Consider the following 15,611-nt stretch of genomic DNA (forward strand, 5'->3'; position numbering starts at 1 on the left):
CTGCATTAAGGAAGCCCCTGTTACCATAGCCGCTCCCTGTTGGATCATCTTGTCAGATTTCCCTCGTTGCACCTATTATTATCTGATATTATCTTCCTTATTTACATGTTTACATTTTTTTTGCACCCTTGGTAGTGCCACAAGAGCCAAGATTTTTATGTTTTGTTCACTACTACATCTCCCATACCTAGAATGGTGACAGGTACATAGGACTCAATAAATACTCAGAGAGGCTGGGAGTGGTGGCTCAAGCCTTTAATTCCAGCACTTTGGGAGGCCGAGGCAAGTGGATCACGAGGTCAGGGGTTTGAGACCAGCCTTGCCAACATGGTGAAACCCTGTATCTACAAAATATATAAAAATAGCCGGGTGTGGTAGTGTGTGCCTATAATCCCACCTACTTGGGAGGCTGAGGCAGGAGAATCACTTGAGCCTGGGAAGTGGAGGTTGCAGTGAGCCTAGACTGTGCCATTGCACTCCAACCTGAGTGACAGAGCAAGACTCCATCTCAAAAAAAAAAAAAAAAGGCCGGGCGCGGTGGCTCAAGCCTGTAATCCCAGCACTTTGGGAGGCCGAGAGGGGCGGATCACGAGGTCAGGAGATCGAGACCATCCTGGCTAACTAACACGGTGAAACCCCGTCTCTACTAAAAAACATACAAAAACTAGCCGGGCGAGGTGGCGGGCACCTGTAGTCCCAGCTCCTCGGGAGGCTGAAGCAGGAGAATGGCATAAACCCGGAAGGCGGAGCTTGCAGTGAGCTGAGATCCGGCCACTGCACTCCAGTCCGGGCGACAGAGTGAGACTCTGCCTCAAAAAAAAAACAAACAAACAAAAACAAACAAACAAAACAAAACAAAAAAAAAAAAACTCAGAGAATGAACACAATAAAGTGGCTTTTGGGGATCCTGTGTGTGAGTATCCAGGCATTTGATTCCTTTTCCCAGCTCTGCAAAAGAGCCAACTTTATAACTTAATTCCTGAGAGGTAATTTGGTGCAATAGAAGAGCACAAGCTTTGCATCTGCTGCTTGCCAGCTGTGTGACTTTGAGCAAATTACTCAACTTCTCTAAGCTTCAGTTTCCTCTTTTGTCCAATGGAGATATTATTGATCCCAACAAGGCTGTTGTAAAGAGACAACATAGGAATTGTAAGCACTTATTGAATGTTATTTCTCTTTTCCTTCATGATTTCTGAATCTTAGTTGCCCCAATCATAAAATGGGAGAATTACATACTGCTTTTTCCTTTTTAAATTTAATTTATTTTTTATTTTATTTTTATTTTTTGAGACAGTCTCGCTCAGTCGCCCAGGCTGAGTGCAGTGGCGCCATCACAGCTCACTGCAAGCTCCGCCTCCCGGGTTCACGCCATCCTCCTGCCTCAGCCTCCCCAGTAGCTGGGACTATAGGCGCCCGCCACTACGCTCGGCTAATTTTTTTGTATTTTTAGTAGAGACGGAGGTTTCACCGTGTTAGCCAGGATGGTTTCTATCTCCTGACCTCGTGATCCGCCTGTCTTGGCCTCCCAAATGCTGGGATTATAGGCATGAGCCACCTGCGCCTGGCTAATATCTGCTTTTTCAAGCGAAGTGGCTATTTTTCAAAGGAAGTAGAATTTGTATATTTTCATATAAAATATATTTTTATATTAAATATCCCAATTTATTTTTTTTTCTTGAGACGGAGTTTCGCTCTTGTTGCCCAGGTTGGAGTGCAATGGCGCTATCTCGGCTCACTGTAACCACTTGAACTCCCGAGTTCAAGTGATTCTCGTGCCTCAGCCTCTGGAGTAGCTGGGATTACAGGCGTGCACCACCACGCTCCGTTAATTTTTGTCATTTTTGTAGAGACTGGATTTCACCACGTTGGTCAGGCTGGTCTCGAAATCCTGACCTCAAGTGATCCACCGGCCTCCGCCTCCCAAAATGCTGGGATTACAGGCATGAACCACCGCGCCCGGCCTTGAAATGATTTTTTTTTTTTTTTTTTGAGGTGGAGTCTCGCTCTGTTGCCCAGGCTGGAGTGCCTTAGTGAGATCTCGGCTCACTGCAAGCTCAGTCTCCCGGGTTCACGCCATTCTCCTGCCTCAGCCTCCTGTGTAGCTGGGACTACAGGCGCCCGCCACCACGCCGGGCTAATTTTTTGTATTTTGTTTAGTAGAGACGGGATTTCACCGTGTTAGCCAGGATGGTCTCGATCTCCTGACGTCGTAATCCGCCCGCCTCGGCCTCCCAAAGTGCTGGGATTACAGGCGTGAGCCACCGCGCCCGGCCGAAACGATTTTTTTTTAAAGTAAAAATACCCTAAGGCCCAAACAAGGTACCCCTGTGGACTGGATTTAGATTTGGGCTGTTGTCCACCTAGGCTACTGGTTGTCAGGGATGCTATGACATCTTTACTGTGTAACTTAAGCAAATCAGTTTACCTCCCTGAACTTCAGTGAGCTAATCTGTAAAATGGATCAGGACCCATCGTTGTGCGGATCAAATGAGACCAGGTGTGTAAGACGCTGAACAGCGCTGGCGTATGGTAAGCACCCCACGCATGACGCGACAGCGGTAGCTTGGGTGGATGTTGATTTGGTTAGGATGTATTCAAGGAGCAAGATATCCCAGAGGCCAGCGGAATAGGCCACGCCGAGAAAGAAGGAGAAAAGACGACAGAGGAGATAGAAAGAGGGAATGGAAGAAGTGAGGAGGCAGCAGGGTCCGCCCTCCAGGCGAGGCGCCAGCGAGAGGCCCAGGCCGGGGAAGGAGCGCACGTGGCCTAGTTCGGGCGGAGCAAAGGCGCTGGGCGCAGCGGAGACCTCCGAGCCGGCCCCAGGAGACCGGCCGCGAGGGTAGGTTGGAACTCGGCTGCGAGGACCTTGAATGCCGGGCGCTGGGGCGGCTCCAGGTACTTGGGAGTCGGGGGACTGCGGAGGACGCCACGCCATGTCAGAGCTAGCCGTCCTCTCGGAGCGGTTTGGGCCGGACTCCTGGGTCCTTTAGGGCTCCGCCCCAGGGGGTGGGGCTATATGTTCGGACCAATGACCCGCCGTCCCTGCGGCCCCGCCCTCTCCCCGCCCCCGGAGCCGCGGCCTCGCTCAGTGCCCAACCGCCCGGCGCCCAGGCCTGGGGCACCGCAAGCGCGGAACCTTCGGCTGGTGAGTGCGCACCTCCTCCCCAGGGTTTCCGCTCCGATCCCGCCTCCAGCCCATGCCCCAGAGCTCCAGGTCACCGACCCGGGCCCTGGGGAGTGACTCAGCGCAAGGATGGTGGCGACTTGCGGGGGCTGGAGATTCGAACTGTTCAGGGCCTTGAATGCCGGGATGAGTGGGGTGAACGCGAGCCCCCGGAGCTGGTCCCGGGGCTGTGCCAGAGCGTGGGGCCGGGCTGGGGTGGACGGGAGAGGACCAGATTCGGAGACCAGGGCAGGGCGGGAGAAGCCACGGCTGCACCGCCTTGCTGGGCCAGGGCCACGGTGGTGGTGGTGGTGGGGGGCGGGTCCTGAGCTTCTGATCCAGCTCCCCGTCTCAGGACACCAAGATGCCTGGCGAACAGCAGGCAGAGGAGGAGGAGGAGGAAGAGATGCAGGAGGAGATGGTGCTGCTGGTGAAGGGTGAGGAGGATGAGGGTGAGGAGAAGTATGAGGTGGTGAAACTCAAGATCCCTATGGACAACAAGGAGGTATGTGTCACACACACCCTGGGGCCCACTGTCCTCAAACCTGGTCCAGGCCCAGCCTCCCTCAGATAGAAGCCAGGGATCTTGCCCCTACTTTTCCCAGAATCTCAGATCTAGAACCTCAGGGTTGGCCCATACTTCTGCCCCACTGCCTGGGCTTCCATCATACAGAAGTCACGCCTACTGTGCCAGGCTTCCTGCTGGGTGCAGGAGATTAAACTCCGTCCTTGGATCCCCCTTGGAACTTGATGTTAGACTGAAGGGTAACCACACAGTTAGAATCCCATGTGATGGTTACAGGTACAGGGGGATGATGAAGCCTAGAAGTGGGAACTTAACTCAGATTTAGAGGTGGGGGAAAGGACAGGTTAGTTCAACAGCAACAGTAACAATAGCTAACCCTTGCCTAGCATTTTCTATGTGCCAGGCCCTGTTCTAAGTACCTCAATTCTATGATGTTGGAGCATTTATTCCATTTTACAAATGAGGAGACTGAGGCCCAGGGCAGTTTGGTAACTGGCCACAGGTCTCAAAGTTAGTAAAAGGATGGCTTATGTGAGACCAGTAGGAGTCTGGGGGTGGAAGTGGGGTGACCCAGGCAGAGGAAATGGCCCTTTTATTATTTATTGCTGTTATTTTTTGAGACAAGGTCTCATTCAGTCACCCAGGCTGGAGTGCAGTACAGCTCACTGCAGCTTTGACTTCCCTGGGCTCAGGTGATCCTCCCTCCTCAGCCTCTCGAGTAGCTGGGACTACAGGCATGCACCACTACACCTGGCTAATTTTTTTTGTTTTGTTTTGAGACAGAGTTTTGCTCTGTTGCCCAGGCTGGAGTGCAGTGGTGCGATCTTGGCTCACTGCAACCTCCACCTCAAGTGATTCTCCTGCCTCAGCCTCCCAAGTAGCTGGGATTACAGGCATGTGCCACCAACGCCTGGCTAATTTTTTGTATTTTTAGTAGAGTTGAGGTTTTGCCATGTTGGCCAGACTGGTCTCAAACTCCTGAGCTCAGGTGATCCTCCCACCTCAGCTAGGTGTGAGCCACCACATCCAGCCAGAAATGGCCCTTGTAGAGGCTCAGACGAGTGAGTAGTGCACTGCAGCAGTGAGGGTGAGTGGTTTGGTCATGCAGTAGTGTGGATGATGGGGGGTGGTTGGCAGGCCACACAGGGAGTCTGCCTTTTATTCTGAGGGTATTTGAAGGTTTTGAGATCAGAATATGAGTTAAACTTCCCCCCTGGAGACCCTAACTGCCATCAGATATGTTTCCACTTGTCAGAACCCCAGAGGACTCTGTCTGCCCACAGCCGGAGCAGCCCTGAGTCCCAGCAGAGGGCTTGGCTTCAGGGGACAGCTTGCAACGGCCCGGGCTCTGATTCTTCCTGCCCAGGAGCCAGTTCCCAGGGAAAGAATGCTCTGCTGCCCCCTAGTGGGCGTGGTGGGTGCTGGGGGAGGGGACAAGTTCCTCAGGCCTCCTCTTCCAGTCTAATAACTATCTGGTTCTGTTTGTTGCGGGCCCCCTTGGCCCATTATCCAGCTCTGCCTGCCTCTTCTGGCCCTGCGATTGCCTGATCTCCACCTTTGGCCTCTAAGTTACAAACACAGGCTCCAGAGCTTAGGGTGGACTTCCAGCTCCATCACTTACCCACTGTGTGACCTTGGGCAAGTCTCCTAACCGCTTCATGCCTCAGTTTCCTCATTTGTAAAAGGGAAATTATAACAACACCTACATCTTGGAGTTGTGAGGAATGAATGAGTCAACACATGCACAGAGTTAGAACTGTGTCTGGCACATAATAAACATGGAAATAGTTGCTGTTACATTTATTCTTCTCCCCAAAGCTCGGGACCTTGGGCAAGGTCATCCTTCTGGAGATTTTTCAACTTTTTTTTTTTTTTTTTTTAGATGGAGTCTCACTCTGTTGCCCAGGCTGGAGTGCGGTGGTGCAATCTTGGGTCACTGCAACCTCCACCTACCGAGTTCAAGCAATTCTTCTGCCTCAGCCTCCTGAGTAGCTGGGATTACAGGTGCACACTACCATGCCCAGCTGATTTTTGTATTTTTAGTAGAGATGGGGTTTCACCATATTGGTCAGGCTGGTCTTGAACTCCTGGCCTTGTGATCCGCCCGCCTCAGCCTCCCAAAGTGTTGGGATTACAGGCGTGAGCCACCGTGCCTTGCTCAACTCATTTTTATCAAAGGCCTGGGCCGAACCATGAGAACTGGGGTTGATCAGGGAAGTGAATGTGGGGGCACAGAGGATTGAAGGCAAACGACTAAAGGCAGTGGGGAAGGCTTCCCAGAGGAGATAATTTCTGACTTGGGCCTTGAAGGCTTTGTGGGGGTTTGGCACATGGAGGAGGGTGAAGGGCATTCCAGGAGGAGGAAACAGCAAAAGCAAAGACTCAGAGGAAATGAGACTGGAAAGGCAGTTGGGGGACAGAGGGGCCTTGAAAGCTAGGGCAGGATGTACTGTGTTAGGTTCTGTGGCACCATCAGAAGCCTTAGATCATGGGAAGAGCCACACGTGGTGGCTCACGCCTGTAATCCCAGCACTTTAGAAAGCCAAGGCGAGAGGATCACTTGAGCCCAGGAGTTCGAGACCTCCCTGGGCAACAAAGGGAGACCTCATTTCTACAAAAAAAATTTTTTTAATTAGCTGGGCATGGTGGCTGTAGTCCTAGCTACTCTGGAGGCTGAATGAGCCCAGGAGTTCAAGGCTGCAGTGAGCCATGACTGCACCACTGTACTCCAGCCTGGGCAACAGAGGGAGACCCTGTCTCAAAAACACAATAACAGGCCAGGCGTGGTGGCTCATGCATGTAATCCCAGCACTTTGGGAGGCTAGGGTCAGGAATTCGAGACCAGCCTGGCCAACATGGCGAAACCCTATCTCTACTAAAAGTACAAAAATTAGCCGGGTGTGGTGGCATGTGCCTGCAATCCCAGCTACTCGGGAGGCTGAGGCAGGAGAATCACTTGAATCCAGGAGGCGGAGGTTGCAGTGAGCTGAGATTGCACACTGTACTCCAGCCTGGGCAACAGAGCAAGATTCTGTCTAAAAAAAAAAAAAAAAAATTCAGAGGAGGAACATGATTGGATTTTCTGTTTAGAATTATTGGCTGCTATAGGGGGACCAGGCCAGGTAGGGCCTGCTCTAAGGTAGTAACAGCAATGACGAGGAAAAGGTGCCATTTAGGAACTTGGCTAGAGCCAAGGGGTATGTGCAGTGAAGGTTTGGCATGGCTAGTCATAAAAGGCATATAGGGCCAGATTGTTAATGGTATCATGTAGTGGTTCTAACCCCACCACTGACCAGCTTTTCTTTGGCTTTCACATCTGTAAAATGGGGTAATAGAAAAAGACCCTTGAATGCCAGTCTGAGAAGTATCATCAGGGTGACTGGATTTGGAGGAGATGGGTGGAATCAAGGATTATGCACACATATCCCATGAACTGTTAGCACCGTGCCCAGAAGAGCGCTCGATTGTCAGCTTGCTATGGGCCTTCCTGAGCCTCATTTCTCCATCTATGAAATGGTGACCTTGAGAGCGCCTTCCAGTGGTGACATTCAGTGAGTCCTAGCTATTGCCAGTCTTGTGGCCAGTCACTGTCCAGAAGGGCCTTAATTACGCTGCATGCAGGGGCTGGAGGATCCTCCCTCTGCCATCAAAACCCAATCTATCTTTTAGAAAGATTTTCTCAGAGGGCTCCATGCACATACAAACCTATCTTTCCCCGGCTTGAACCCTTGAGTGGTTTTCTGCTTCCCTCAGGGTGAGGTCTCAGCTGCTAAACTTGGCATTCAAAGCTCTTCACCATCAGACTTCATGCCATTCTGGCTTCATCCCCTCGACACCTATCCCATCGCCCCTTGTGGTCTCAGCCTGCAAAGCCCTCTTCACCTTTGCTTCCTGCTTTCTCCAGGAGTAGCTCTTTTCTCTTATAGATCAGTTTCTTAATTTTTCACATGCACACAGATCACCCAGGGGTCTTGTTAAAATGAGGATTTTAATTCAGTAAAATCTGGAGTGGGATTTGAGATTCTGCATTTCTAAAAAGTTCCCAGTGATGTTGATGTTGCTGGTCTGTGGACCATACATCCTCCAGCAAGGAACTAGAGGACAGGGATTGTGTTTAACAGTTTGTACCAAAAAGAAGGAAGACTGTGACCACAAAAAGAGTCCACGGGAAAGAGACAAGCTGCATAAGTGGCCTCAAACTCTAGTCAGTGAGATTAGAATTGCATCATGGAGGCTGGGCACGATGGCTCTTGCCTGTAATCCCAGCACTTTTGGAGGCCAAGGCAGGAGGATTGATTGAGCTCAGGAGTTTGAGACCAGCCTGGGCAACATGGCAAAACCCCATCTCTACTAAAATACAAAAATTAGCCGAGTGTGGTGGCATGCCCCTGTAGCCCCAGCTGTTTGGGGTGTTGAGTCAGGAGGATTGCTTAAGCCTGGGAGGTCAAGGCTGCAGTGAGCCCACGACTGCAGTGAGCCATGATCATGCCACTGCATCCAGCCTGGGTGACACAGTGAGACCTTTTCTCAAAAAAGAGAGAATTAAAAAAGGATTGCATCATGGTTAAGAGAATAAGTGTTCTGGAAAATGAGTAACTTCAGTTCAAACCCTGGCTCTGCCATTTATTAGCTGTATAGCCTTGTATACTCACTTAACTTCTGAGTCTTATTTCCTTATATATAAAACAGGGCTAAGGTACCTAACCGAAGTCATGGTGAGAATTTAGAAAGAGAGTACTGGTAAAAAGCACTTAGCACAGTTCCTGGCACATGGTGAGTGCCCAACAAGTGGGAGTTATTTTATTAATTAGAGAAATAATGGCTAAGGAAGAAACTGGGATGTTTGCCCTGGTTAAAAAAACATTTAAGCAGGAAGACAAAAATCACTAACTTCTAATACCTGGATTATTATATTATTACACTACATTGTATATCCACAGTAATCTCTTGTTATAGTGCAAATACCATTTATTCTGATTTTAAAATCTAATAGTTGTAGAATTTAAGACACGCTTGGGTCATTAATGATCACCTAGTCTGGTATTTGCCAAGTTTCAGTCACATGTGTATTGCTCATATGTTGTACTCATATTACTTACTAATCCTTTTCTTCAAATAGATTCACATTGTTTTGTTAAATAAATTTACCGTCATCTAAACAATAGTACTGATGAAACTGGGTTTCATGTGATCTCTTTTTTAATATTTGTGAAAATAAATGCATAACAATTATAATGAGACTTTTTAAAAAGTTTGCCCACATACCACCTCATACCTCATGCTGGGAAATTTTGTTTTTTGTTTTTTTTTCTTTTTTTAGACACACGATCTCACTCTGTCACCCAGGCTGGAGTGCAGTGGCACATGATCGCTAGCTCACTGCAGCCTGAGCTCAAGTGATCCTCCTTCCTCAGGCTACCAAGTAGTTGGGACTATAAGTGCACCTCACCACACCTGGCTAATTTTTCACTTTTTGTAGAGACGAGGTCTAACCGTGTTGCCCGGGCTGGTGTCCAACTCCTGGCCTCATGTAATCCTCCTTCCTTGGCCTCCCGAAGTGCTGAGATTACAGGTGTGAGTCACTGCACCTGGCCTCATACGGGGAAGTTGATCTCACTTAGCCTACCTGGCCTTTCTTAGGACACTGGGGCAGAGGAGGATCTTAATGAGCTGGATTCAGCTCCTCTTACCAAGATTTTTCCTTGGGCACCCAAGGCCCCTTCTCCTGGGCTGGAGACATCAACAACGCTTGTGTGGAGAATTTCTTTTTCAGAAGTCAGCGATCCCAGCATGAGGAAGCCCTCAGGCTGTCCAAAGTCACCTTAAAGAGGGTGCCAAGGAAAAACGGGCCAGAAAAATGTAGATATGATGAGACAAGTTCTCTCCACAGTGGCTGATGTATTGAAATAAACCAACAGATTTCAAAACCAGGGCAAGACTGGAAAATGTGACCTTGAATTCAGATGGTGCCAAACATGTTGTGGGGAGTTTCTCCATTTAAAGTATCAACTTGTATTTTAACCTTGAATCCCTCTTGGAGTGTGCCAGGGACTTGGAGTTCAGCCTCTGTCACATCTTGGTCACATGACTTCAGAACAGTGTAGCCTGAACAACGGCATGGTCTCATGGGCACCCTGAGTCCATCCTGGCTCCTACTAGCCATGTGAATTTCATCGCCCTCAGCCTCAGCTTTCTCAGCTATCAAAAGAGACAACAGCCAGCTCAAGGCGAGTGACAGGAGGATTTAATACAATAACATACATAGTGTTGTCAAAGCTTAATACTTTGCTATTGATTGTTGCTATTGTTATGAGTATAGATACTATTTAAACCAGATTTCCCTTGGTTGGTCACTAATTTCCCAAATTGCCCTGTTTTCTAATTTCTTTCTTTTTTTTTTTTTTTTTTTGAGAGGGAGTCTCACTCTGTTGCCTAGGTTGGAGTGCAGTGGCACGATCTCAGCTCACTGCAACCTCTGCCTCCTGGGTTCAAGTGATTCTCCTGCCTCAGCCTCCTGAGTAGCTGGGATTACAGGCATGAGCCACCACACCCAGCTGATTTTTGTATTTTTAATAGAGACAGGGTTTCACTATGTTGGCCAGGCTGGTCTTGAACTCCTGCCCTCAAGTGATCTGCCTGCTTCGGTCTCCCAAAGTGCTGGGATTACAGGCGTGAGCCACCATGCCTGGCTTGTTTTCCAATTTCTGAGTTGGTTACCACAAAACCACTACCTTTTGACAAACAATCTTGAAGCCCTGAAGGCCCTCTTGCAGCTTCAGAAAGAGAAGGCCCTACTATTCTCTGCTGTCGCTCTCTTTTTTTTTTTGAGATGGAGTCTCACCCTGTCACCCAGGCTGGAGTGCAGAGGTGCGATCTCGGCTCACTGCAACCTCCACCTGCCCGGTTCAAGCAGTTCCCTGCCTCAGCTCCCAAGGAGCTGGGATTACAGGCATCCGCCACCACACCCAGCTAATTTTTGTATTTTTAGTAGAGACAGGGTTTCAACATCTTGGGCTCAAACTCCTGACCTCGTGATCCACCCGCCTCGGCCTCCCAAAGTGCTGGTGAGCCACTGCACCTGGCCTTGCTGTTACCCTCTTAACCTGTCTCCCCATCTGTAAAATGGGGATGATGATAATTACCTCGTGGAGATCAAATATGGGAGAAGGTGACACTGTCTTGTCCTTAATATGTCCCAGGTACTTCATTTGGTCATGAATTAATTGCTTGGCCACAGTAGATACTCGACATCAGTTTTGCTGGGGTTTTGAGCATTCTTTTTTCTAAAGGGAGCAGTGTGCCCTCAATACTCTTCACTGTTAGTCCAGAATGTTTTCCTTTCACGTGCCTCTTACAAGGCATTTCTTTCCTTTTTCTGATATTTATCTCTAGAAGGCCAGAGCTTGTGAAACTGGCTCATTTTCAGATTTTTTTGTTTCAGACCTCAGAGTAGCATTTGGGTTTTACTCTTGCCTTTTTCTTCACTGCTTAAAAAATGATAGGTGTTTGCTATTGAAAGCTGATTAAGAGCCTGGACTTGATCCTGGCCTGGCTTCCAGGATGCCCCTCTCCTGTTCTCCTCCCTCCCTGGCTTCTCCCCATCTTGCTGCCCTAGGTTCTCTCTGCCCATCCCCTGGATGATCTCATCCACTAATTCTCAAGGCTTTATAAACCATCTATAGGTTGATAGCTTCTCAGTTAACATCTTCAGTCTAGGTGTCGCTTCTGAGCTCCAGATATGTCAAGAAGCCGTGACACCATCCAAAACAGATCTCCTCTCTCAACTTGCTCCTCCCACCGTCCTTATCTCTGTAAATGGCAACTTCACCTTTGCAGCTGCTAAGCTTAAAAACCTTGAAGTCATTTTGATCTCTTTTTCTTTACACCTCATATCTAATGTTTTATTAAATCTATTGTCTCACACTGCAAATAGATCCAGAAGCCAATCACTTCTCACCACCTCCACCATCACCGTCCACTTCTGTCACCTGGGTCTGAGCCACTATCTTCTCTTGCCAGGTGGCTGTAGTGGCCTCCTCACTGGGCTTCTGCTTCTGCGCTCTCCAACTCCTTCATTTGGTTTTCAACCCCAGTAGGCTGAGGGAGCCTTTTTTAATGTGTAGGATATGGTCACTTCCCTGCTCAAAGGCCTCTGACATCTCTTACAGTTCCCTGTCTCCTTTATATTAAAAGCCAGAGCCAGGCACAGTGGTATGTGCCTGTAACCCCAGCTACTAAGAAGGCTGAGTCAGGAGGAACTGCTTGAGCCAGGAGGTTCGGGACCAAGCCGGGGCCACAGCAAGACCCTGTCTCTTAAAAAAAAAAAAAAAGCCAAATACAATAAATACAAGGCCCTATAAGCCAAGAGATCTCCTCCACCACCACATCTGTGACTGCCCCCATCATGCATTCTGCTTTAACCAATTTTTCTTGCCATTTCTGGAACTCAGTAGGCTACTCCCGCCTCTGCGCCCTGCCGTTCCCTCTGCAATGCTCCTCAGAGGGCTATCCATGTAGCCTGCTCTGTCACCTCCTGTAAGTCTTTGTTCACGTTATCATATCGGTAAGGTGTCTTGACAACCCTGTTTTAAATCTGTAGCATCCCCAATACCAGCATTCCTTATCCATTATTCCTGAAAGCAGTAATTTTTAAAATCCTTTTTATTTAATGCGGAATCCCCGTGCCTAGAACAGTCTAGGACACTGCACGCCCTCAGTAAATATTGGTTGAATTAATAAAAATAGCTAGAACGCCACTGGGCTTTGTGATGTGTGCGTTACGCGCATTATCTCACCGGATGCGCACAGCCATCCTGCGAGGCAGCATCGTGGCCTTTCCTATTTCACAGATGGGGAACTGAGGCTCACAGAGGGAGCAGCCCGTGGAGACCCAGGTCTCTGGCTCCGGGACCTGCCGCTAAGGGCTGACCTATCCCCCTCTCCCCGCAGGTCCCGGGCGAGGCGCCCGCGCCGTCCGCCGACCCGGCGCGTCCCCACGCGTGCCCCGACTGCGGCCGCGCCTTTGCGCGCCGCTCCACGCTGGCTAAGCACGCGCGCACGCACACGGGCGAACGGCCCTTCGCGTGCACCGAGTGCGGGCGGCGCTTCTCGCAGAAGTCGGCGCTGACCAAACACGGCCGCACGCACACGGGCGAGCGGCCCTACGAGTGCCCCGAGTGCGACAAGCGCTTCTCGGCCGCCTCGAACCTGCGGCAGCACCGGCGGCGGCACACGGGCGAGAAGCCGTACGCATGCGCGCACTGCGGCCGCCGCTTCGCGCAGAGCTCCAACTACGCACAGCACCTGCGCGTGCACACGGGCGAGAAGCCGTACGCGTGCCCGGACTGCGGACGCGCCTTCGGCGGCAGCTCGTGCCTGGCGCGTCACCGACGCACGCACACGGGCGAGCGGCCATACGCATGCGCCGACTGCGGCACGCGCTTCGCCCAGAGCTCGGCGCTGGCCAAGCACCGGCGCGTGCACACGGGCGAGAAGCCGCACCGCTGCGCTGTGTGTGGCCGTCGCTTCGGCCACCGCTCCAACCTGGCGGAGCATGCGCGCACGCACACAGGCGAGCGGCCCTACCCCTGCGCCGAGTGCGGCCGCCGATTCCGCCTAAGCTCGCACTTCATTCGCCACCGACGCGCGCACATGCGGCGTCGCCTGTATATCTGCGCCGGCTGCGGCAGGGACTTCAAGCTGCCCCCTGGCGCCACGGCCGCCACTGCCACCGAGCGCTGCCCGGAGTGCGAGGGTAGCTGAGCCCCGCAGGGCTGCGGAGCGGCGCGCTGGGGCTTCGACCTGGCTGCACTAACCCGGGCTCCTTCTGCGCCCCGGCCTCCGGGTCTGGAAAATTGAGGGGACTGCAGGCCCGGCTGCCCTGGAACTGGAAGACAGGGAGAATCCCCTGCTGGGGTCCCTGGAAACAGTGCCCATCCTCCATCACTACATTCCCTTGGCCCGTGTTAGTGAATAAAGTATTATATCCTCACCCCACCCGTGCCTGTGAATGAGGTGGGTGGGAGAGGAAGAAAGTTGGGGTTCTCCAGGCTCAGGTGCCAAGTCAAGGAACCAAATGGGGATGTAAACCTAAAAGGGGTTCCCGGCATCTCGGTTTGTGTTGGGGGTAGGAGGTGATCGCACACTTGGCCCTTGGTTACGTGCTCATAACCTTAGATCTGAAAGGGCCTGTAAGTATACTATGTTCATCAGACACGCACTGCATTCGGCAGAGCTCCAGTGAGCAAGGCACAACCCTCAGATCTCAGTCTAGTGAAGGAGAGAAAACTAACACAACATTAAAGGTTTTAACTGCTTTGTTATGTAAACTTACTTATTTTCATCCTCAAAACATCCCAGCCCAGCGTGCGGGGACTCACGCCTGTAATCCCAGCACTACTGGGGGAAAAAAAAAAAAAAAAAAAAAAGCTGGGCATGGTGACGCACACTTGTAGTCACAGCAAATGAGGAGGCTGAGGTGGGAGGATCACTTGAGCACAGGTTGAGGCTGTGGTGAGCTACTATTGTGGCACTGTACTCCAGGCTGGGCGACAGAGCGAGGCTGTCTCAAAAATAAATAAAAAATTTTAAATTCCAAAGTTATAAAATTTATTTTTTCTAGTTTTCTACTATGCAACCCATTTCAGTGCCAGCAGCCTATGGGCATAGGCCAGGCAATGGTTTGGGGCTACAGTTTGCTCTGGCATGGGGTACTATGAGAGGCCCAGGGAATCCGGCCCATCATAAATCCAAACCCATGCGTTGTTTTAAATTTATTTTGGGTCAGGCAAGGTGCCTCATGCCTGTAATCCCAGCACTTTGGGAGGCTGAAGCAGGCAGATCACCTGAGATCAGGAGTTCGAGACCAGCCTGGCCAACATGGTGAAACCCTGTCTCTACTAAAAATGCAAACATTAATTGGCCTGTAATCCCAGCTACTCGGAAGGCTGAAACAGAGTGAGACTCCGTCTCAAAAACACAAAAAACAAAAACAAAAACAAATCAGCCAGGCATGGTGGCAGATGCCTGTAATCCCAGCTACTTAGGAGGCTGAGGCAGGAGAATTGCTTGAACATGGGAGGTGGAGGTTGCAGTGAGCCGAGATCACACCACTGCACTCCAGCCTGGGTGACAAGAGTGAGACTGTCTCAAAAAAATAGTAATAAAATAGTAATAATAAATAAAAATAGTAATAAAAATAGTAACAAAAATAAATAAATTTATTTATTTATGTAGACAGGGTCTCGCTATGGTGCCCAGGCTGGTCTTCCCATGCTAGCCTCAAGCAACCGTTCCACCTCTGCCTCTTGAAGTGCTGAGATTAGGCATGAGCCACCATGCCTGGCTAGGTAAATCTTTCTGTCCATTTTTGCCACAGCCAATGAATGGCAGAGACAAGGAACAAGTAAACAGGCACTTGCAGTCCAGTGTCAACTGGTGCTATCATGGGAAGATAGGCTCTTCTCAGATGTGATGTTTAAGTTGGGTCTTGAAGGTAAAGTTGGGGTTGGGGAAGTGTGGAGAGAGCCCCTAAAGCTGCATTCCAGGGTCAGTAGAGCTTGCAGATGTTCCCTGGGGTGGAATGAGGGGACAAAAAGGTTTTGGAAGTGAGGTTAAAGTATCCAAGGTAGCAAAGCCTTGAGGGCTTAGAGGGGAAGGATGGAGCTGACATCCGTAGGGAGCTGGAACTCATAGTGGTAGACCTGGAGCTGAGGCAAAGGAGATGGGACTGACTTCATTTCTTAGCTTGGGTGACTACAGGACAGTGTCACTGATATGGGGATGCAGGATGAAGAGCAAGACAGGAGCTGAAGTGGGGGCAATTGTTATACCCCAGTCTGGACATGCTAAACGTTAGGTCAGCATGAGGGAGGGGACTGGCAATAATAGCTTAGAGATATCAGGTCTGGAGTCCATGACACC

General features: G+C 50.4%; 1 protein-coding gene and 1 non-coding gene across 2 annotated transcripts; one reads left to right on the top strand and one right to left on the bottom strand.

Moving 5' to 3' along the window:
- The first annotated feature begins 2,772 nt into the window (after positions 1 to 2,772).
- On the top strand, positions 2,773 to 13,680 carry ZNF771 (zinc finger protein 771). Its single transcript, XM_010387922.2, has 3 exons — positions 2,773 to 3,145; positions 3,519 to 3,668; positions 12,639 to 13,680. Exons 1-3 carry the CDS (start codon positions 3,017 to 3,019, stop codon positions 13,449 to 13,451), a joined length of 1,092 nt encoding a protein of 363 aa, XP_010386224.1. The 5' UTR covers positions 2,773 to 3,016; the 3' UTR covers positions 13,452 to 13,680.
- A 635-nt stretch (positions 13,681 to 14,315) lies between these two features.
- Positions 14,316 to 14,449, bottom strand: LOC115895345. The gene has a single exon (XR_004055551.1). It is a non-coding gene; the product is annotated as a small nucleolar RNA SNORA42/SNORA80 family (small nucleolar RNA).
- Between the last annotated feature and the right edge of the window lie 1,162 nt (positions 14,450 to 15,611).

This window comes from Rhinopithecus roxellana, chromosome 20 (genome assembly GCF_007565055.1).
Source record: "Rhinopithecus roxellana isolate Shanxi Qingling chromosome 20, ASM756505v1, whole genome shotgun sequence".
Classification (NCBI taxonomy): domain Eukaryota; kingdom Metazoa; phylum Chordata; class Mammalia; order Primates; family Cercopithecidae; genus Rhinopithecus; species Rhinopithecus roxellana.

Bases quoted from the DNA above. Each gene is read 5' to 3' on its own strand.
- ZNF771 (XM_010387922.2), top strand. From the start codon at position 3,017: ATGTTCGGACCAATGACCCGCCGTCCCTGCGGCCCCGCCCTCTCCCCG. The intron at 3,146-3,518 runs GTGAGTGCGCAC...TCCCCGTCTCAG, and splicing joins AAGCGCGGAACCTTCGGCTG to GACACCAAGATGCCTGGCGA. The intron at 3,669-12,638 runs GTATGTGTCACA...CTCTCCCCGCAG, and splicing joins TCCCTATGGACAACAAGGAG to GTCCCGGGCGAGGCGCCCGC.